Below are 24,209 nucleotides of genomic sequence, written 5' to 3'. Positions count from 1 at the left end.
GATCAAAGTCAGATCAATACAAAAATGGTACCGATAAAAACTTCAGAACACGGCGCAAAAAATTAGCCATCATACCGGATCATACGCGGAAAAATAAGTTATAGGGGTCAGAAATTGAGAATTTTAAATGAATAACTTTTCCTGCATGTAGTTATGATTTTTTTTCAGAAGTACGGACAAAATCAAACCTATATAAGTAGGGTATCATTTTAATCGTATGGACCTACAGAATAAAGATAAGGTGTCATTTTTACAGAAAAATGCACTGCGTAGAAATGGAAGACCCCAAAAGTTATAAAATGAAATTTTTTCTTCAATTTTGTCGCACAATGAATTTTTTTTCCGTTTCGCTGTGGATTTTTTGTTAAAATGACTTATGTCACTGCAAAGTAGAATTGGTGGCGAAAAAAAATAAACCATAATATGGATTTTTAGGTGCCTTTTTTGCGCCTTTTCACAAAAAGGCGCAGTTCATAAAACCCGTCCATATCATGAGTATTGCCAAAATCAGTGGATTGCAACTCAAAATCTGAAGAAATGTGTAAACCAAAAGACGCAAATAAATCCTGCTTGCGCCTTTTCTAGACACAAAAAACGGTCTAAAGACAATGATAAATGTCGGCCAAAGTGCTTTGCTTTATACCCTGACAAGTTTCACTCCTACAAGTGACTACAAAGGGAAACACAGATCTAGCTTCTCTCAGTGCAAGCTGTTGATGTGCAGTGTGTAGAACGCCCAGGGCTCAGGGATATAAATTACTCCAGGGTATTTCTTGCGCAAAATTTTGTCATTCCATAACCAGACAATCCAGACTGCTATGAGGAACAAAGTGAGGGAAAATGAGAGAAGTAGAAACAGGCCATTACTGTCCAGGCGCAGACCTTTACGCTTTTGGTGCAAGATGAGTGCAAGCATTGCAAAGAATGTGAATATGAAGATGATGAATATTTGCCCCTCAGTCACCAGGTACCTGTCAAAAGAAGAGTAACATAAAACTAAGGTAATAAATCCACCATGTTCAGCTTGATCTTTAGATTTATTTCACTGCTTGATGACCTCTCAGAAGATAATATACACATTATGGCCATTTATTTTGGTACACCTTGCTAGTAGTGGGGTTGCCCTTCTTTTGCCTTCATTATTGGCGGCATACTTTCTACAAGGTGCTGAAAACATTCCTTAGAGCAGTGTTTCCCAACCAGGGGGCCTCCAGCTGTTGCAAAACTACAGCTCCCAGCATGCCCGGACAGCCTCTGGCTTGCTGGTAGTTGTAGTTTTGCAATAGCTAGAGGCACCCTGGTTGGGAAACACTGCCTTAGAGATCTTGGTCCATATGGACCTGATGGCATCCCGTAGTTGCTGCAGAGTTGTCACCTGCCCATACGTGATATGACTCTCCTGTTCCACCACATCCCAAAGATATTGAATTCTATTTGATTGAGATCATGTGACTGTGGAGGTCATTGGAGTACAGTGACCTCATTGTCATGTATGAGATGATGTGAGCTTTGTGATATGGTGCATTATCCTGCTGGAAGTAGCCATCTGCAGCTGGGTCCAGTGTGGTCATAAAGGGATTGACATGGTCGGAAACAATACTTATTACAAAGAGGTCCCCCTACAGCATTACACCACCACCACCACCACCACCACCAGCAGCCTGAACTGTTGATTTAAGGCAGAAGGGATCTATGCTTTCACATTGTTAATGCCAAATTCTGACCTGCCATCTGAATGTTGCAAAATAGTACTATGAGGGAAAAAAAAAGTTTCACTTCCATCTGAGGAAGGGGAAGGCTAACCGCAAAACACGTAATTGTTTAATTTTTTTCACCAATAAACCAGTCCTACGCTGGAGCTAAATAATATCCTTGACTTTCTACCTTATTTAACAAGATTTAGCAGTGCCTGGTTATCAAATATAGTTTTTTGTCAGACTACTATTTTGGTTGACTACAGGACAGGTTGCCCCCTACTCCTGATGACCTCCGGGCTGAGAAGCTCTCTCTCTCTACTTTGGTACCCCTGTGGTTTTAGGCTGACCGGCTCATTTATCATCTACATCATGTGAGCAGCCATCTTAAATAGGCATCTACAGCACATACAGACACTGATACAGGGTCTAAATACACTTGGGTAATACATGAAGTGTCGGTTTCCGGTCTTCTTTCGGTTTCATTTTAATAGGATTTGAATGCTGCAGCTGTGTGAATTGTAGCATAATTTTTCTTTTCTTAGCTAACAGGAGTGGCACCGTTGTGGTCTTCTGCTGCTGTGGCCCATCTGCCTCAGGGTTGATGTGTTGTGGATTCAGAGATGGTATTCTGCATACTTTAGTTGTGATGAGTGGTTATTTGATTTACTATTGTCTTTTTGTCATCTCAAACTAGTGTCTGCCCATTATAAGCTGACATAACAAGACATTTTCATCACACAACTGCTGCTCACTGTATGTTTTTTTTTCCAACCATTTTCTGTAAATCCTAGGGATGGTTGTGTGAGGAAATCCCAGTAGATCAGCAGTTTGGGAAATACCCAGACCAGCCCGTCTGGCACCAACAACCATGCCACATTTACAGTCACTTAAAGGAGATATAGGGAAAAGCTTAACCTATCCAAAGGACCCCCTGCGTTCTCCTGTATGGGGGCCCCGACTCTCCTGGGAGCGGCATGTCACGACCCCCGCATGAAGCAGTGGCCTACACGCCACCTCCATATATCTCTATGGGAGAGCAGTTCAGCTATCTTCAGCTCTCCCATAGATATAAATGGAGGAGGGCTTGTTGGCTGCTGCTTCGTGAAGGAGAGCAGGGGCCCTGTGCAGAAGATTGGGGGGGAAATCACAGCGGTCAGACCCCCGCCATCTAAAAGGGAATACGTTTTTCTCCCATGACACTTCTCCTTTAAATCCCCTTCTTACCTTATTCTGACACTCAGTGTGAACTTCAGCAAGTTGTCTTGACCAGCTTGAGTTGCTGCCATGTGATCGGCTGATTAGCTATTTGTGCTAACAAGCAATTCAACAGGTATACCTAATAAAGCGGCCAGGAAGTGTAGGTGGGAGACTAGGCCTGAGACCTACAGTTACCATGTATATTGGATCTGCTAGCCAACCATTATATCAGTCTGTGTAGAGCCCTGTATATCAGGTAAAAATACCACAATGTTGGTGTAATTATACATAATGCCTGTGGGATATGTGTTTCTTAAGAGCCCAGTGAGGAACTTCCTCAATGCATCCACCCTGCTCGGAATCAGGGTTATTTTGCAGTGGAAATTAACCCCCTCCAATTCGAAGTCCTATTGACTAATGGCCTTTTCCAGGCAGATTCTGCTGAAAGGATTCTGCAGTGTCTACCGTGCAACAGGATCCCATGGAAAACAATGGGAGGCCTGCTGCCAAGCTGAATCTCCATAGTGTGCATGGGCCCTAAGGGACTTGCTATGAAGATACTTGCCAGTAGTACAGGCTGCTTGGGAGTAGCAATGACCAGGCAGATAAAGGCATCTCACTTTCCCGCTTAACTGTCGTGAAGCAACCAGAGAAATAGATGAACAGGATGAGAAAAAATGGAATGTACCTATAAAAACAAGGGAAAAATAACTGCAATGAATGATACTGATCCAGTTTTATAAAGTTATTCCATAGGTCAATGAACAGCAGCTTAAAGGGGATATTCCGGCAACAGACATCTTATCTGATGTCTAAATAGTAGTAAGACAAACCCTTAAAGGGTTACTCCGGCCCCAAGACATCTTATCCCCTATCCAAAGGATAGGGGATAAGATGTCTGATCGCGGGGGCCCGCAGCTGGGGACCCCCGCAATCTCTCATGCAGTACCCACCTGTGGCAGCTGCACAGAACGATGTTCTCTCCGTTTCTGAAGGGTCACGACTACAGGGCAGCAACCTCTGTGTTTCCGGGACTGGAGACGTGACGTCTCAGCGGCAGCCACCTGCGCTCAGACATCTTATGCCCCATCTTTTGGATAGGGGAGAAGAGGTCTATGGCTGGAATACCTCTTGCCATATATCTCCTCTGCAAAATCCAAACTACAGGGGATCAATGTTCATATAATCCAAGTGAAATATCATAAAAATAGTTATTTAAGCAACTGGCCTACAGTGACTTCTTATATTTACTAGAAAAATGAAATAGGGCATTTCTGGAACACCCTGCTAAAGAATCCTTCTGGGCATCTGCACCTAGAAAAAAAAATATGAAAACCTACAGTAAAGACAAATCCCTTTCCATTAACCACTTCAGGACACACAGCATATATTTACGTGATGTGCCGCCTTGGTTACTATGAAGCTATCTGCAGCTGGACATCGGTGATCACGGCATGTACATGGCCAGTTGCCGTCAGCCTGGGGTTTCTGATCAGCTCATTTTTAAATTCCCCGCGGGGATCCCTGAATGGCCAGTACTGAGGAGCGAATCAGGGAACCTCCTGGGGTTTTAAAAATGGACAATGTGAGGGGACATATGTATAATAAAAGTGTTTATTGGGGGGGGGGGGGGCATAGAGCGCTATATATCTAGCCCCCGCCAGCGCATTAATAAAAATATGACCCCCGCCAGCGCATTTATAAGTATCTATACCCCCGCCATTGCATACTGTGACCCCGCCAGCGCATTTGTCCTAATTTTCTATTGCTGCGCTATATGTGACAACCATACCTATCAGAACGTATTCAGCAGCCACCCCGCCAGATGATCCTGACATATACTATTCATTCATAGCGCCGGCTGCTGGATGCGCTGCTGACATATATACTTGTCATATATAGTGCATTTGTACAGCGTTATATATGACAAGTATATATGTCAGCAGCGCATCCAGCAGCCGGCGCTATGAATGAATAGTATATCTGTCAGGATCATCTGGCGGGGTGGCTGCTGAATACGTTCTGATAGGTATGGTTGTCACATATAGCGCAGCAATAGAAAATTAGGACAAATGCGCTGGCGGGGTCACAGTATGCAATGACGGGGGTATAGATACTTATAAATGCGCTGGCGGGGGCTAGATATATAGCGCTCTATTTTTAGACTTCAATGTTAAAAATAACATACGTTAATATACCCGTTTGTGACGTGCGAAAAATTTGTGCATGTCACGTTATTTCTCCCGTCACAACTAACCTACGTTAGTCATGAAGGGCTATAACGTGTGACAAAAGGGTAAACGAAAAAAACCATTGACTTGAATGGGGTTGCTTAACTTGTGTTAATAATTAGTTTTCAAACGTACGTGTATTAACGGGAGAACCTCAGTGTGAAAGCAGCCTTAGCTGTATGCATACAGCCTCAGTAGACTGTACCAGCAGAGCATCGATTTTACCGATCTTTTTTATGTAATAGCATAGCATTGATCAGTATATCAGCAATCAAATTATTGCTTATAATAGCCCCTCCTTTAACAATTTAAACACTCCCCATTTTATCTTTTTTTAAATAAAAAAAATTGTAAACAAAAAAAATAAAACATATTTGGTATTGCTGTATTTGACATTGTCAGAACTATTAAAATATAAGGGGAGATTTATCAAAACCTGAGTTTCCCATAGCAACCAATCAGATTGCTTCTTTCATTTTTGAAACAGCCTCTGGAAAATGAGAGAAGCCATCTGCTTGGTTGTTATGGGCGACTGGTCAAAAAAAAAAAAATGAAGAACTGATGATTTTGGGACATACCATATATCAGAAAGACAAATAAAATGTAATTAAAAAGTCATCTGAAAAAAAAATGGTAACAATAAAAACTACAGATTACGGCAGAAAAAAAAGAATTAAATAATTCTAAGGCTAGGTTCATACTGCAGAATTTCCAAGCGTAATTCCACTTGGAAATTCTGGTGCAGCAAAATCCCATTGCTGTCAACAGGATTCAGCTGCCCAGTCCACACTATAGATTTTCAGCAGCAGAGATTCAGATGCTGAAATTCTGCCACCATAGGGGATAAGATGTCAGATCGACGGGGTCCCGCTGCTGGGGACCCCAGGGATCGCCGCTGCGAGTTCGCTCTGTGCATAATGACGGGCGATACATGGGACGGAGCAGCGTGATGTCATGGCTCCGCCCCTCGTAACATCACGGCCCGCCCCTTAATGCAAGTCTATGGCAGGGGGCGTGACGACCGTCACACCCCTTCCATAGACTTATATTGAGGGGATGGGCCGTGACGTCACGAGGGGCGGAGCCCTGACGTAACGATGGTCCGGCTCCTGTATTGCCCGTCATTACGTGCAGAGCAAACTCGCTCTGTGCAGTAATGATAGCACAGTGCCGCAGCAGCGATCCCGGGGGTCCCCAGCAGTGGGACCCCAGCGATCTGACATCTTATCCCCTATCCTTTGGATAGAGGATAAGATGTGTAGGGGCGGAGTACCCCTTTAAGGGGTTAAAAAGAACTCGTAACTGGTATCGGCAAGTACTAGATTTAAAGTATCGGGACATCCCTAGTATTCACACATACAGTATCCGGCACATATTTGATGTGCAAGGATTTGAAGTTGCAGATTTTATGCTTCAGATTTAAATGTAAATGAAATGACTGAACACAACTTCAAATCTGCAGCTTCAAATCCTGCACATCAAATATGTGCAGGATACTGTATGTGTGAAAATACCCTGAAGGTGTAAATTTTTTTTTAAAGATGTAAAATAAAACCTATATAAATTTGGTATTGCTGTAATCGTATTGACAAAACCCCCCAAAAGTTGCAATATTGTTTTTTTTATTTTTTTTTATTTTACACAAATATTTTTATTGTTTTGCCATAGATTGAGGATATTAAAACAAATTGAACAAGTTATGGCCCTTATATTGAGAAAAAAAAAAATGAAAACTGGCTTTGTCGTAAAGGGGCTAAGGGGTTGTTTGCTTTTTCCTGAAAAACAGCCACACTTGTCTATGGGTTGTGTCTGGTATTGCAGTACATCTCCTTGGGAGTAAATGAGACTGAGCTGCTATATCAGGCTCTCTTGAACAAGACAGGTGCCATATCTAAAGCGAGAGGGAAAACAAAACAAAACAAAAAAGAAGACCCTTCTTTCTTATTCGGTGCCTCCAGCTATTGCAAAACTACAACTACCAGCATGCCCGAACAGCCAAAAGCTACCTAGGTATCCAGGGAGTTGTAGATGTGCAACAGCTGGTTATGAATTCTTAGTCTAAGGGAACACAGCACATAATCCATTGCAATATATACTGGTGCATTACTAGGTCAGTGTTTCCCAACCAGGGTGCCTCCAGCTGTTGCAAAACTACAACTCCCAGCATGCTGGGAGTTGTAGTATTGCAACAGCTGGAGGCACCCTAGTTTGGAAACACTGTACTAGGTAATAGGACTGCATCAGTAAATAAGCATCCAATATCTTTGGCGACACAAACAAGTAGTAAATTCTTACCACATGGAATGACCCAAGTATTCATCGTAGTAATATAACAACTCAAAGGAGTCCACCTGTAACAAAGTGTAAGGCAAGATGAAGTGAACAACAACAGAATAATGCAGTTTTACTGACAGCCCCAATTTGTAATGTAATGCAGTTACAGTATACTAAATTGTTGGGTCAACTAAAATCCTTATTGATGGCTTCATAAAAAAAAAAAAAAAAAAAAAAATATCTATATATATCTCTCAAACTGGTTCCTAAATTCTGCAATGCACAAATGTGTTTACCCCTATTGCCAACATAGTGCTATGTTGTGAATAGTTAGAATAGGGGGACAATGAGTGGAGTTTAGGGGGTGCAGTATGCTGCTTGCTCAGTCCTCTAAGAAGATGATTAGGGTTGTCAGTCAGTGACTCCCCTTCTAACAGCGAGGCCGTACTCACTGTTACGGGTGTTCAAGTGTTGTACTTTGTATTTAAAGGAGATGTATCCTGTATAATAACTTTGGATGGGGGTTAAGTTTTAGATTGCGGGGGTCCGACTGCTAGAATAGCCTTCAGCCATCTCCAACTCTCACATAGATATACATGAAGGGGGGGGGGGGGGGTTGGATGCAGCTATGTGCAGGGGTCAACGGGGAGAGCTTTGGTTACGGGATCCTTTGGTTACGGGATAAGTTTTTATACATCATCGTTCTCCATTAATGGGAATTCATTCTACGTCTATGGGGAGGAGGCTGATCTCTACTGTAAATTGTGGCAGATCATGTGTCATCTTTAGGTCAGGTTCACACTATGGAATTTTCCAAGCAGAATTTGGCTTTGAAATTTTGCACGAAAATTCCAGTTCAGCAGAGTCCTATTGCCATCAAAGGGATTTTGCCGCAAAGGGAACACAACGGTATTTCATTGGCTGAGCTTTCTGCCAAAAAAATGAACTTTCAATGGAATACTATGTGCAATACATAGTCATCTATGGGTCCCCTGGGTGAAAGTTTTGTACTGTGATCCCAGAAATACACTGGTGTCACCTTTAAGTGTACTGGAGTGTCTGGGGTGAGAAGAAAGGCATTACTGGGAAATCATATGCACAGAACAGGAAAGGTCAGCTTAGTTTTAGGCCTCAGTCAGAATGAAGACTGCAGGATTTCAGGATTATTTTTAAAATATAGATAGTAAAATAGAAAATTTGAAAAAAATTAATAAAAAAAACAACAACAATTCCCAACTGAAAATAGATATAAGAGACGGTAGTGTGCGCCATACAAAATACCATCATGTGACACTGACTGTTATGAATCTTCTATCTACAGGTTTAGCCTCTTGATATTAGGAGTATTAGGAGTTCATAGTAAGTTATAGGCCCTCTCCCCATCTCAGGGCTATCATTAGTCTATATTGTGGGGCTCCGGTTTGTTGTCCCTTTAGGAACCCCAAAACTAATGGGGGAAACATGTCAGGACTAGTTATGCTGTAAATGGTTATATAGCAATGTCACTTTAAAATTTTATTAATTAATAGCTTATGTTTATTACAGAGAACTGTGGTATAACAATGACCAGTATTGTCAATCTTGTCCTGTATGTCAAGCGGATGAAGCATTTCCGTGCATACATCTGTGCATGGTTATTCAGTGCACTACTAGAATCTATCTTGTCCTACAGTGATTGTCAGGACATAATGATGATCTGACTGACCGCTGCACTTTGTTGCGGATTCCATAGAAGTGACATGATAGGAATCATGTGCATAGTAACATAGTTCATAAGGTTGAAAAAAAGACCAGAGTCCATCTAGTTCATCCTATATCCCTAATGAGTCCCTACTGAGTTGATCCAGAGGAAGGCAAAAAACCCTCATACTAGAGGTAAAAATTCCTTCCCGACTCCAAATATGGCATCGAAATAAATCCCTGGATCAACGTTCTGTCCCTAAATATCTAGTATACATAACCAGTAATGTTATTATTCTCCAAAAATGTATCCAGACCCCTTTTGAACTCTGTTACAGAATTCACCATGACCACCTCCTCCGGGAGAGAATTCCATAGTCTCACTGCTCTTACAGTAAAGAACCCCCGTCTGTGCTGGTGTAAAAACATTCGTTCTTCTAAACATTGAGGATGCCCCCTTGTTATAGATACAGTCCTGGGTATAAATAGATCATGGGAGAGATCTCTGTACTGTCCCCTGATATATGTATACATAGTTATTAGGTCGCCCCTAAGCCTTTTTTCTAAACTAAATAACCCTAATTCTGATAATCTTTCTGGGTACCGTAGTCCTCCCATTCCCCGTATTACTCGGGTTGCCAGTCTTGAACCCTCTCCAGCTCCACTATATCTTTCTTGTACACTGGTGCCCTGTACTGTACACAGTATTCTATGTGTGGTCTGACTAGTGATTTGTACAGCGGTAGAATTATTTCCTTGTCGTGGGCATCTATGCCCCTATTCATGCACCCCATGATTTTATTTGCCTTGGCAGCAGCTGCCCGACACTGGTCACTACAGCTAAATTTATTATTAACTAAGACCCCAAAGTCCTTTTCCACGATAGTCGTCCTAAGTGTGCTCCCAAATATATATATTACCCCATCCCAGATTTTTCCTCCCCATGTGCATTACCTTACATTTATCAGTGTTGAACCTCATCTGCCACTTCTCAGCCCAAACCCCCAACCTATCCAGATCCATTTGTAACGGTGCACTGTCCTCTATTGTGTTTACCGCTTTACAGAGTTTAGTATCATCTGCAAAGATTGCTACTCTACTATTCAACCACTTTACAAGGTCATTAGTGAATATAATAGAATAGGACCCAAGACTGACCCCTGTGGTACCCCACTAGTAACAGTCACCCAATCAGAATAAGTACCATTCATAACCACCCTCTGTTTCCTATCACTGAGCCAGTTACTTACCCACTTACACACATTCTCCCACCAGCCCAATCCTTCTCATTTTATGCGCCAACCTTTAATGTGGAACCGTATCAAATGCTTTGGAAAAATCCAGATATATGACTTCCAGCGATTGCTCCTGGTCCAGTCTGGAGCTCACCTCCTCATAAAAGCTGATCAGGTTAGTATGACAGGATCGTACCCTCATAAATCCATGCTGATACGGAGTCATACATTTATTTTTATCAAGATACTCCAAAATAGCATCTCTTAGAAAACCCTCAAACAATTTACATACTACAGAACTAACTTAAACTAACAGGTCTATAATTCCTGGGGTCACCTTTTGTCCCCTTTTTAAATATTGGCACCCCATTTGCCATGCGCCGGTCCTGGGGGGGGGGGGGGGGAACAGTCCCTGTTACTATAGAGTCCCTGAATATTAAAAATAGGGGTCTGTCTATTACATTACTTAATTCCTTTAGAACATGGGGAGAATGCCATCTGGACCTGGTGATTTGTCTATTTAGATTTTTTGTAGGCGGCACTGTACTTCTTCCTGGGTTAGACAGGTGACCTGTACTGGGTTACCTTATCTCGCTGTATTTCACCTGGCATTTCATTTTCTCCGGTGAATACAGCATATTTTGATTACTTTTCCTGCAGAAATTAGGAAGACTTCTATTGTGAGTATAAGAGAGATATTATTTTTGTCTGCAAGTAGCCCTTTACTGAACCTCTATTTAGCTGTCAGATATTATCATTTTGGAGAATTTTTAAGACACTCAGTTTGTCTCTTGTTTTGAGATGGTGGTGCATATTGAGAATACCCTATATCCTTCAATTATATCTAATGAAAGTCTAAACTTTATAAGGGGCTCAGTATATTTTGAAGTAATGTTTCATTTCTGACCAGCTTATTTGACTTAGTCTTATGCTGTAAGTTGTAACATAAAATCCTGAATTAAACAATGGGTCATTTTCTGATAAAAGTTTCCTTTTGGGGGTGTATTTACATGTTGAGTAGTGAAGTTGCAGAGTTTAAAGCACAGATTGAAATCCTGCACGTTAAAATATGTGCCACAATAGACCATATATAGACCACAAAAGGGTGTTATCCAGGATTTTGGTAAATGGTATAAATGTAAAATTAAATATAAAAACCTGCCACCGCCCCTTCTGTGTTCTCCCCACCATTCACTTACATTGTTCACATGATGCTGCAGCTAATAACTGACCTCAGCACGATCTTTTCTTGAATTTACAGCGCGTGACCGCTATGACCAGCATCTAGATGCAGGGTAACCTCATTGTAGCAGGCCCGGTGGGGAACACTGGAGCAGTGGCAGAGCTGGAGCAACAGCAAGTTTACAGGCAAGTAAAGGGTTTTGTTATTGTATCTTATGCCGGCTGTAACTCTAACCCAATTTTCTAATAATCCCGGACACCTCCTTTAGTAAGTCTGCACTAATTAGATAGCTGCCACTTTGATGTCACTGAAGGGTGTCCTCACCTCCCATATGTATGCTGCAGAACCCCATTCCCATTTTACCTCCCTGCCTTCTCACCAGGGTGGGGGGCTGTAGATTTTGCATGATGGGGTTGTCCCGCACAGACAGGTGAAGCTGGTATCCGCTGAAGATCAATCTGTGATTGACAGAATCTCCCACCAGGTGGATGCTTGCCCCCATGACAAACGTCATGATGCTGATGTAGATCACAGAGTTGGGGAGGGTCTTCGGAGATCTTTCTATCAACTGGAAGAGATACAAGAAAAATTTGAATTATTATTTTATACAAATGCTTAGCACGTTACTCAAGATATTTCTCATCCTACCTACCACTAAATCGTGATATTACCGTGATTCTCTTCAAAAATTATATAAATGCAACTACCTGAATGAAACCTCTCACTGTAATAAGACACGGGCTGCCAAAATCAAGAGACTGTACTAAAAGAAGTTTGTATTCCCTGCAGCTCTATACTATACCTAGAACAGGGCTCCACAAATCCCAGGCGCCAGGTCGTCTGTCAGCCCTGTGTGCACACAGCTGCAAAAATATATGGAAGCAGGCGGGATGGCCAACAGCCAGGATGACAGCTCACACTCACACTGGAAAACTTTACCCATCCTCCATTTCTCTTGTGTCATGGAATTCAGCCAAACAGCATGTACGTCATGTGTAAAGGAGAGCCTCTGCCAATGAGAATGCTAAGCGAGCTGGCTACCCAGTTCACTTGCTCTTCACTAAAGGAGATTAAGCGGTGTGGGTTGCAAGCGGATACCAGGGGGGGTTGTGGTCATATAACTGTTTCATTGTCATTTAAACCATTATGGTGTGCATACGTGGGGGCTCAATGATCTATTATAAGAAATTATTAGATTGCATATAAAAGGCCCAAAAAAAATTTGAAAAATGTTCTTAAAAACAACCCGCCCTGTCCCTATTTCCCTCTTCAGTGCTGACTACCATTAATCCCATTTCACCTTCAGCAGCAACAGCGGAGTTATAATGTTATAAGCCATATGGAAGTAGTCGCCTGCACTGGGTTTATTCAATGGGAACCAATCCAAGGGAAGGATTATCTGCAGAGAGAACAGAAAACATGACTTCACTAATAAATCACTTGGTCTCTGGTGGCACAGAAAGGATACATCTAGAAAAAATACAGTGAAACATTAAGCATTTGGGGCCTTATATGTGGAATTTAAAATCATTTCCTAGAATTTGAGAACACTAAGCTCAACATTTATATGGTTCTGAGAATAAGTGACATATTACAAGGGAACAAACACTAAATACAATCAATAATAAACTATACATACCAAAATAATATCATTGAGTATCCAGAGGGGATACAGAAATAGTAGTAAGACAAACCTTTAAAGGGTTACTCCGGCCCTAAGACATCTTATCCCCTATCCAAAGGATAGGGGATAAGATGTCTGATCACAGGGGGCCCGCAGCTGGGGACCCCCGCAATCTCTCATGCAGTACCCACCTGTGGCAGCTGCACAGAGCGATGTTCTCTCCGTGTCTGAAGGGTCACGACTACAGGGCCAGAGTTTCGTGACGTCACGACTCTGCCCCCTTGTGAAGTCACGCCCTGCCCCCTCAATGCAAGTCTATGGGAGGGGGCATGACAGCCATAAGCCATAATATGTCTTAGGGCCGGAGTACCCCTTTAAATGCAACACTAAAATTCGAAAAAATACTAAACATACATTGATCAGCCTTAACAATAAAAACTAATTGTGAAGGACCTTTGTGCCACCAAAAGTGCTCTGCCCAGTGGAGACATGGCCTCCATAAGATCTCTGAAGGTGTCCTGTGGTATCTGCACCAATATGCTTCCAATAGATCCTGGGAGTTGTGAGGGGCGGCCTCCATGGATCAGACGTGTTTCCAGCACATCCTTCAAATGCACGGTCCTATTAAAATCTGGGGAATTTGGAGGCCAAATCATCACCTTGAACTGTTTGTTACATTCCTCAATAATTGTTGTTGTGTGGCCAGGGCATTATCCTACAAATAGAGACCACTGTCCTGTAGGAGGGGGCCCGGTCTGTACAATGTTCTCAGTATGTGTAGAAGTAACATTAATATGTGGATCCACACCCACTAGACTTCCCAGCAGAATACTGTCCAGAGCATCACACTGATTCCGCTGGCTCTTTATATTTTCATAGGGTTTCCTGGGGTCAAGTCTTTTCCAGGTAAGTGACACACATAAATCTGGCCATCTACATGGTGTAAACAAAACATGATTGAGTAGATAAGGCCCCCTTCTTCCATTGCTCTATGGACCAGTTCAGATGCATATGTGCCTATTCTAGGCACTGTTGGCAGCATGGGCACTGGTCTACGGCTAAGTAGCTCTATACACACCAATTTTTGCTAGCAAGCACTAGCCCCAGCCACTAGCACTCATTATTTCATGTCAACACTGTTTAAAGGGGTACTTCGGTGGAAAATTATTATTATTTTTTTTATCATCTAGTGCCAGAAAGTTAAACAGATTTGTAAATTACTTCTATTAAAAAATCTTAATCCTTCCAGTACTTATCTGTTGCTGTATACTACAGAGGAAGTTGTGTAGTTCTTTCCAGCCTGACCACAGTGCTCTCTGCTGACACTGTCTATTTCAGGAGCTGTCCAGTGCAGGAGAGGTTTTCTATGGGGATTTGCTCCTACTCTGGACAATTCCTGAAATAGACAGAGGTAACAGCAGAGAGCACTGTTGTCAGACAGAAAAGAACTACTCAAATTCCTCTGTAGCATAAAGCAGCTGATAAGTACTGAAAGGATTAAGATTTATTTATGTTTAACTTTCTGGAGCCAGAAAAAAAAAATAATAATAAATAAAAATAAAGGGTGTCTTCCACTGGAGTACCCCTTTAAAGTGGACAGTCCAGGTCCAATCTGCAATTCAGAATTAGTGCAGCCAATAGTGCTGTGTGATAGAGCACCCTTACAGCAACCTGGTGCTATTGTCATGAGATAATAAATGTTATTCACTGCACCCGTCAGTGGGTCTAGTATGAAAAGTAGCTATCCTCCCGTAAGAAAAAAGAGCCACCTATTAGAGATAGCATCCCTGTAAGGCAATACAGTACTTGACCCCTAAATAGCCAATCCAGAATCTCCTCCAAAAAGAAAACCCATGTCAGAGATCTATTTACCAGTCAGCAACCCTGCTCTATACTGATGAGGGGCCAAAAACCCCAAAACAGGTCTCTACAGATGAAAAGTGCACCTGTCACCTGGAATTTCATTAATAAAAGGTCAACAGTTCACAGAGGTCTCAAGTAGAGATGAGCGAACTTACAGTAAATTTGATTCGTCACGAACTTCTCGGCTCAGCAGTTGATGACTTATCCTGCATAAATTAGTTCAGCTTTCAGGTGCTCCGGTGGGCTGGAGACTCTTTCCTAGGACTGTATCCACCTTTTCCAGCCCACCGGAGCACCGGAAAGCTGAACTAATTTATGCAGGAAAAGTCAGCAACCGCCGAGCTGAGAAGTTCGTGACGAATCGAACTTACTGTAAGTTCGCTCATCTCTAGTCTCCTGTCCATGGTGTTGCTGTTTTATTTTTTTATTTATTTTTTTTGTGCGAGACTGTGCGCTCCTGTATCCCAGCCGGACCCGACCCGTATCTCATTTATTTGAATGAGCCGACCAGAGTCAGATAGTGACTCTGGTCGGCTTATTTTTGCCTCGTATCTGGTTACCACGGTTTTAGGTCTGGTGACAAAACCGGATACGGGGCAAAAATGAGCCGACCGGAGTCACTATCTGACTCTGGTCGGCTCATTCAAATAAATGAGATACGGGTCGGGTCCGGTCCCCTATAGCGAAAACGTAATGTGAACCCAGCCTAACACGGAAGCTACCTCCAATAGCTGGCACCAGAGAGCAAGCTTTCTTCCTTCTGGAGGAAAACTACTTTGTATAGTTTTATTTGCCATGGAGCACTGCATGTCCTTTAAAGGGGTACTCCGGTGAAAACCTTTTTTCTTTTAAATCAACTGGCTCCGGAAAGTTTAAACAGATTTGTAAATGACTTCTATTAAAAAATCTTAATCCTTCCTGTACTTATTAGCTGCTGAATACTACAGAGGAAATTATTTTCTTTTTGGAATGCTCTCTGATGACATCACGAGCACAGTGCTCTCTGCTGATGTTATTATTATTATTATTAAGTCTTTGTTTATTTATTGTTGTCCTTAGTGGGATTTGAACCCAAGGCCCCAGCACTGCAAGGCAGCAGTGCTAACCACTGAGCCACCATGCTGCCCTTAGCATACATCTGCTATACACGGAATTTCCTCTGCAGTATTCAGCAGCTAATAAGTATTGGAAGGATTAAGATTTTTTAAATAGAAGTAATTTACAAATATGTTTAACTTTCTGCCACCAGTTGATTTAAAAGAAAAAAGGTTTTCACCGGAGTACCCCTTTAAGTCTACACAACCCTGGCAAACTCCTCAAGGAGACACCTACCCCTTCAGTGGTTGTAATGTTATGGTTTAAGGTCTATTCACACGGCAGAATTTCAGCTTGTGGAATTCCGCCTTAAATTAAAGCCCATAGACTTCTATGGGATTCCGCACTCCCATTCACACTTCTGAATTTTCACTTGCGGAAATTCAGAAGTGTGAATGGGAGTGCAGAATCCCATAGAAGTCTATGGGCTTTAATTTGAGGCGGAAATTCTGCCGTGTGAATAGACCTTTATAGTGAAAAAAATGCACTAATACACCTTAAAGGGGTATTCCAGGAAAAAAACTTTATTTATTAATTTTTTTTTTTTTTTAAATCAACTGGTGCCAGAAAGTTAAACATATTTGTAAATTAATAGAAAAAAGTTGCCCGGACCTTCTAAGTGAGTAAATGATGGTATGGATAATTAAATGAGAAATATTAAATGAATGATTGTCTGGATCGTGCTTCAATGATAATAGTATAAACAGTTTAATAAGATGGGATAAATAGACTGTGGTTAGTTACTTCTCACAGGACCCATGTGAGAAGAACATATACAATAAAAACAACCTTTAGGTAATAATGTACATGAAAAATATAAAATGACAATAATACCAAAAATTAAGATAATGTTATGGCATGATAATATCACTGGCATATAGTGAGTGCAGCTGGTATTTAACCGCTAATATCTACGCACCCACTGCACAATATGTTCAACAATTTATGACAGTTTTCAAATGAATGTTACCGGTCCTTTAGGCAGCAGCCTGGGCAGAAAGCGCTGCTTTCACAGTGTGTAGATGGTGCCGGTACACTGCGCCCTCTGTGCAACGTCCCAGATGGTGTTGGTAAAGTCCAGTGAGGTCCTGGTAAGAGCGGAGGAGATTGGCGCTGGCAGGCGCCGGTGATTGCAGATCGCCGGGAGGACGTTGGCGCTGGCAGGCGCTAGAGATGGAAAGTCCTCAGCGCTGGTTAGATGTAGTCAGGGCCAAACACTGGATACGAGGAGCTCACCTCGTGTTGTCGGCGTGTGACGTCAGCTGCTGCTGGAGCCGAGTTCGTTGCACTGGAGGTAGTTGGCAATGGTGGACCGGACTGATGTCGGACTGGATGTCCTGATGGCCTTAGTGGTTTAAAAGCGATGAACCAGCCTTGGTGGATATGCACAATATATAAAATAGATAAGCCAGTGATCATGCCCAAGTGGACTAGACGCGTTTCAGGGTTATTTAATGTAACCCTTTCCTCAGTAGTCATATGATTATGCATATCCACCAAGGCTGGTTCATCGCTTTTAAACCACTAAGACCATCAGGACATCCAGTCCGACATCAGTCCGGTCCACCATTGCCAACTACCTCCAGTGCAACGAACTCGGCTCCAGCAGCAGCTGACGTCACACGCCGACAACACGAGGTGAGCTCCTCGTATCCAGTGTTTGGCCCTGACTACATCTAACCAGCGGTGAGGACTTTCCATCTCTAGCGCCTGCCAGCGCCAATCGCCTCCGCTCTTACCAGGACCTCACTGGACTTTACCAACACCATCTGGGACGTTGCACAGAGGGCGCAGTGTACCGGCACCATCTACACACTGTGAAAGCAGCGCTTTCTGCCCAGGCTGCTGCCTAAAGGACCGGTAACATTCATTTGAAAACTGTCATAAATTGTTGAACATATTGTGCAGTGGGTGCGTAGATATTAGCGGTTAAATACCAGCTGCACTCACTATATGCCAGTGATATTATCATGCCATAACATTATCTTAATTTTTGGTATTATTGTCATTTTATATTTTTCATGTACATTATTACCTAAAGGTTGTTTTTATTGTATATGTTCTTCTCACATGGGCCCTGTGAGAAGTAACTAACCACAGTCTATTTATCCTATCTTATTAAACTGTTTATACTATTATCATTGAAGCACGATCCAGACAATCATTCATTTAATATTTCTCATTTAATTATCCATACCATCATTTACTCACTTAGAAGGTCCGGGCAACTTTTTCTATTGGCTTGTCTTTTTGTGCAATTAGGGTATAGTTGCATGCCCTAGTTTGACCTCAGTGTGTATTGTGATTGTGAGCTGCACATACACCCCCTTTTTCTTTATATTTGTAAATTACTTCTATTAAAAAATCTTAATCCTTCCAGTACTTATTAGCTGTTGAATACTACAGAGGAAATGGTTTTCTTTTTGGAGCACAGTGCTCTCTGCTGACATCTCTGCCCATTTTAGGAACTGTCCAGAGCAGCATGTTTGCTATGGGGATTTTCTCCTACTCTGGACAGTTCTTAAAATGGACAGAGATGTCAGCAAAGAGCACTGTGCTCGTGATTCAGCAGAGAGCTCTGTGTTACAAAAAGAAAATCATTTTCTCTGTAGTATTCAACAGCTAATAAGTACTGGAAGGATTAAGATTTTTTTAATAGAAGTAATTTACAAATCTGTTTACCTTTCTGGAGCCAGTTGATATTAAAACAGATTTGTAAATTACTTCTATTAAAAAAATCTTACTCCTTCCAATAATTATCAGCTGCTGAAGTTGAGTTGTTCTTTTCTGTCTGGCAACAGTGCTCTCTGCTGACATCTCTTCTTGTCTCGGGAACTGCACAGAGTAGGAGAGGTTTGCTATGGGGATTTGCTTCTACTCTGGACAGTTCCCGAGACAGGTGTCATCAGAGAGCACTTAGAGAAGAACAACTCAACTTCAGCAGCTCATAAGTACTGAAAGGATTCAGATTTTTTTTAATAGAAGCAATTTACAAATCTGTTTAACTTTCTGGAGCCAGTTGATATATATTAAAAAGTTTTTTACTGGATAACCCCTTTAATACACTGAGGTTGCCAGCTAAGTCGCTTTTTGGCCTAGGATTGTCAGATCATGGCTAACATCACTATCTGGGATGTCCCAAGATTTTCCTCTGTGACATCAGGAGGGTCCCTAATTCTATAGAATTAGTCAGTACTGGCAGCCTTGTTATCATCACTCAACACCATTGCTTAAGGTTACATAGTAATTCGATAGAAGCACATTGCAGGCTTGATCTGGGGTTTGAGGGACTTTTTATTGGCTCATTTAGTCCCTCCTTTAAGGACATCTGTGAGAAGCCATGTTTAATTAAGCATCTGGTAGATGACAGATGTCCTTTAAATTAATTATCACCATTAAGGTAACATGCACCAAGTGACCCCTATACCCCGAGCCTCAGGTTACCTCACAGGATAATGTGACATGGTCCTAAGAACCTTATGCTGTGAAAGGTTTGCTGCTGGGACCGTTTAAAAGGATAATTGAATATTCAATGTTAGTAATATTTTATTGTGAGTGTCTTAACTAGAGATGAGCGAACTTCCAGTAAATTCGATTCGTCACGAACTTCTCGGCTCGGCAGTTGATGACTTATCCTGCATAAATTAGTTCAGCTTTCAGATGCTCCTGTGGGCTGGAAAAGGTGGATACAGTCCTAGGAAAGAGTCTCCTAGGACTGTATCCACCTTTTCCAGCCCACCGGAGCACCTGAAAGCTGAACTAATTTATGCAGGAAAAGTCATCAACTGCCGAGCCGAGAAGTTCGTGACGAATCGAATTTACTGTAAGTTTGCTCATCTCTAGTCTTAACCTAATTCCTTATATTGCTCTGTGTCAGCTCTAGACATTCTCCAGGTCACTACCAACACGCTCATTCACACCTGCAGGGTACTGAGCCAGGGAGACATTAGAGGGGCCACCCCCAGGGGTCCTGCTGTTCTATACCTTCATCTATTAGCGAAAGTAAATGGGACCTGTCCTATATGTGCATCACACAAAAGCGCTTCAAAAGGGGTTCTCCACTGGAAAACATTATTTATTATATATATATATATATATATATATATATATATATATATATATATTTATATTAAATAATAAATAATGTTTTCCAGTGGAGAACCCCTTTTAAAGCGCTTTTGTGTATATATATATCAGCTGGTGCCAGAAAGTTAAACAGATTTGTAAATGAGTGTATATATATATCAGCTGGTGCCAGAAAGTTAAACAGATTTGTAAATGACTTCTGTTTGAAAATATTAACACTTCCAGTACTTACTAACTGCTGTATGTGCCAGAGGAAATTCTTTTCTTTTTGAATTTCCTTTCTGTCTGACCACAGTGCTCTCTGCTGACACCTCTGTCCATTTTAGGAACTAGATACTTGGCTTCAAAGGAACCCGGCTGACGGCGCTGATCGACCAGACAGGTAGATGAACTTAAAAGAGGATTTATTAACCAGAATGCAATGCGTTTCGCTGCGCATGCGCAGCGAAACGCGTTGCATTCTGGTTAATAAATCCTCTTTTAAGTTCATCTACCTGTCTGGTCGATCAGCGCCGTCAGCCGGGTTCCTTTGAAGCCAAGTATCTACTACCGTATATGTTCCGGAGGGCAGCAGACGATCATTTATACATACCTATCCCATTGTTGTGTATGTGCCTACACAACCACCCAGGGTGAGCAGTTCATTTATATATTAATTCCGCTCTCTGGGTCCAACAATATTTTAATTTATGGAGCGCTTACTTCCTTGTCTCTACATGTTTAGAGTAGGAGCAAATCCCCATAGCAAACCTCTCCTGCTCTGGACAGTTCCTGACATGGACCGAGGTGTCAGCAGAGAGCACCGTGGTCAGACAGAAAGGAAATTCAAAAAGAAAAGAACTTCCTCTGTAGTATACAGCAGCTGTTAAGTACTGGAAGGATTAAGATTTTTTTAGTAGAAGTAATTTCCAAATCTGTTTAACTTTCTGGCACCAGTTGATTTATGGAAATGTTTTCAGTGGAGTACCCCTTTAATCTCAACAAGATCTATGTAACTCTTCACTTTTCCTGCGGTGGCACAGAAGACAAACTGTACACTTTTTGTAGAAGTTCTCCAAAGATAACTGTACAAGTTCCAGCAGTATGGCACCATGCGTTAAAGGGTTATCCAGAATTAGAAAAAAAACTGTGCAAGTTTCCTCCAAAAACAGTACCACACGTGTCCTCAGCTTGTGTGTGCGCCTATTACAACTTTACTTCAATGTAACTGAGCAGCAATACCACACACAACCTGAGGACGGGGGGATGGTGCTGTTTTTGTAATAAATTTGCTCTGTTTTTCTATTTCTGGATAACTCCTTTAGGCTTATTGGTGGAGATTTATCAAAACCTGTGCAGAGGAAGAGTGGTGCAGGGTTGCCATAGCAACCAATCAGATGCTTCTTTCATTTTCCACAGGCTCTAGATCTGGGGGGGAGGAGGCTGTGAGGGATCTGATTGGTTGCTATGGGCACTACACACTCTGCTCTGCACAGGTTTTGATAATCTCCCAATTGTTGGGGATCCTTCTAACAGGATTGTCCAAAGCAGTATCTTATGGCAGGTTGCAATAGTGGGGCAAGGGCAAAGCAGAGTCATTGGGGGAGATTTTTCAAACTGTGAGGAAGGTGGGTTCAAGGGTGATTGATTGTTTTGGGGGGTTGTGGTGATTTTAAGGGGGTTTGGGTTTTGAGGGGGGGGGTTAGGGGGGAAATTATTGATTTAGAGGAGTTTTTGGGGGTTGGAGAAGGGTTTTTAGGGGGGGGGGGGGGGGGGTTTGATTAGTGGAATTTGTTATTGGGTTTGGTAGGAGTGGTTTTTTTTTTGAGGTTGAGGAAGTCAGGGTAGGAGGGTTACTATGGTTTGGAGTATTGTTTCTATGAAGAGAGGTATTATGGTAATATGTGGAGAGAGAGGTATGAGAGGGCATTGGGGTTGAGGGTAAGAAGGGTTGCTTGAAATGGAATAATATGCTGTTCTGGACAGTTCGTAAATGGAAAGATGTAGCAGAGATGTGCTCTGATGTCAGCAGAGAGCTGTGCTCATGATGTCAGCAGAGAGCTCTGTGTTTCAAAAGAAAGAATTTCTGCTGTAGTATTCAGCAGCTAATAAGTACAGGAAGGATTAAGATTTTTTAAAGAGAATTTACAATCTGTTACATTCTGTTAAGGTTTTTGCAGGGGATAGGTTGATTATGGGTTTTTTTGGGTGTGGGGGGGGGGTGTGCGGGGGTTGATTCTGATTGGTTGCCATGGGCAACTGTACTACTCTTCCTCTACACAGACTTAAATAAATCTCCCCAATTGTCCCTAATGATAATTATATTATACCTCATTTTTCTGTCCCTCTTCTCGTCTGGAAGTAGTGTATGTTCACAAGGTCGAACGTCCACCAGAAATCTTTTTACGGGCGGACATTCTGCAGACAGAAGGGGCCAGCAGAACATGGACCGCTGGAAAATTAGTTGTCTCCATAGACGGCAATGCATTTGTGACCGATCTGTATTAACAAGCCAATTCTTTCTGTGAAGGCCAGAATCGGAATTTCGTCACATGCACCATGCAGCAGAATCCCATTGAATCCCAGAAGCCGATTTTTTTTGGCCGCATTCCACTCAGGAAATTCCGCCGTGTGAACAGAGCCTTACATTAAGGAATGCAAACCTAAGAAGCTTACAATATCTATCACACTCCATACAATCGGACGTCAAAGTCAGAAGCCAGTTCTGCAAGGTGAAATAGAACCACAGGTCAGGTGAAAGCGGTTATTTCTTGATTCATCTTTGGGTTTATCTGAGGAACCATAAAAAAATTCTGCTTATTAAAGTGAAAAAGATCAATGAGAATTAGGACTCCGCATGAGAATATTTTCCGGCCCTTACTTAAAAGGGTTATCCAGGAAAAAATACACGCACACATATATACAGTGACCCCCCGACTTATGATGGCCTCGACATATGATCATTTCAACATATGATGGCCTCTCAGAGCCCATCGTATGTTGAAGGCAGCATAGACATATGATGCTGCTGTGTGTCGGGGCCATCATACAAACAGCTATCTGACAGCGCTGACAACTTCAGCAACTGACAGATAGTTGTTTAATGTGCCCCGTTCTGCCTCCTGTTACTCACATGCTGTCCTGCTAACTCATGCAGGCTTCCACTGTGAGCTCCATGTAAGCCCCGCCCCCCATTGCAACCATAGCCAATAGCCTGGAGCATCTTGCTGCAGGCATCCAATGAGCTGCTGGCTGCCCTCCCCTTCCTTTCCTATAGAGCTGTAGTCGGCAGGATCGTAATGGAGGACATTCTGTCCCCCCTGAAGGTATTTAAAGAACTGTACAGTACTGTATGCGATGTCACACATCACATACAATACATATACACACTATACACCCCATACATCAATGTTTCCCTATCATTGTGCCTCCAGCTGTTGCAAAACTATAACTCCCAGCATGCCCAGACAGTCAATGGCTGTACATGCATGCTGGGAGTTGTAGTTGTGCAACAGCTGGAGGCACCCTGGTTTGTTAAACACTCCCCATACAATGGTCATCCCAGAACCAATTAGCAGTTTCCCATAGAGATATGTATTCAACATACAATGGTTCCGAGGCCCCAGAACCAATTACTATTTTTACATAGACATATGTACTCGACATATGATGGTTTCAACATATGATGGTTCTCCTGGAACCAATTAATATCATATGTTGAGGGACCATTGTGTATATATATATATATATATATATATATATATATATATATATATTTCAACTGGCTCCAGAAAGTTAAACAGATTTGTAAATTGCTTCTATTAAAAAAATCTTAATCCTTTCAGTACTTAGGAGCTTCTGAAGTTGAGTTGTTCTTTTCTATCTAAGTTCTCTCTGTTGACACGTGTCTCGGGAACTGTCCAGTTTAGAAGTAAATCCCCATAGCAGACCTCTTCTACTCTGTGCAGTTCCCGAGACAAGCAGAGGTGTCAGCAGAGAGCACTGTTGCCAGACAGAAAACAACAACAACAACTCAACTTCAGCAGCTGATAATTATTGAAAGGA

The 24,209-nt window shown here is 42.1% G+C and overlaps 1 protein-coding gene across 1 annotated transcript; it reads right to left on the bottom strand.

The window, feature by feature from the left end:
- Positions 1-193: 193 nt before the first annotated feature.
- On the bottom strand, positions 194-17,848 carry CLN6 (CLN6 transmembrane ER protein). The gene is made up of 6 exons (XM_056569801.1): positions 17,819-17,848; positions 12,798-12,944; positions 11,877-12,065; positions 7,421-7,476; positions 3,460-3,582; positions 194-971 (listed from the first exon to the last, which is right to left on the bottom strand). Exons 1-6 carry the CDS (start codon positions 17,846-17,848, stop codon positions 701-703), a joined length of 816 nt encoding a protein of 271 aa, XP_056425776.1. The 3' UTR covers positions 194-700.
- Positions 17,849-24,209: the final 6,361 nt, after the last annotated feature.

Source organism: Hyla sarda, chromosome 4, assembly GCF_029499605.1.
Source record: "Hyla sarda isolate aHylSar1 chromosome 4, aHylSar1.hap1, whole genome shotgun sequence".
In the NCBI taxonomy this organism is placed as follows: Eukaryota; Metazoa; Chordata; class Amphibia; order Anura; family Hylidae; genus Hyla; species Hyla sarda.
The sequence above is the reverse complement of the archived record's forward strand: the minus strand, read 5'-3'. Positions and strand labels throughout refer to the sequence as shown.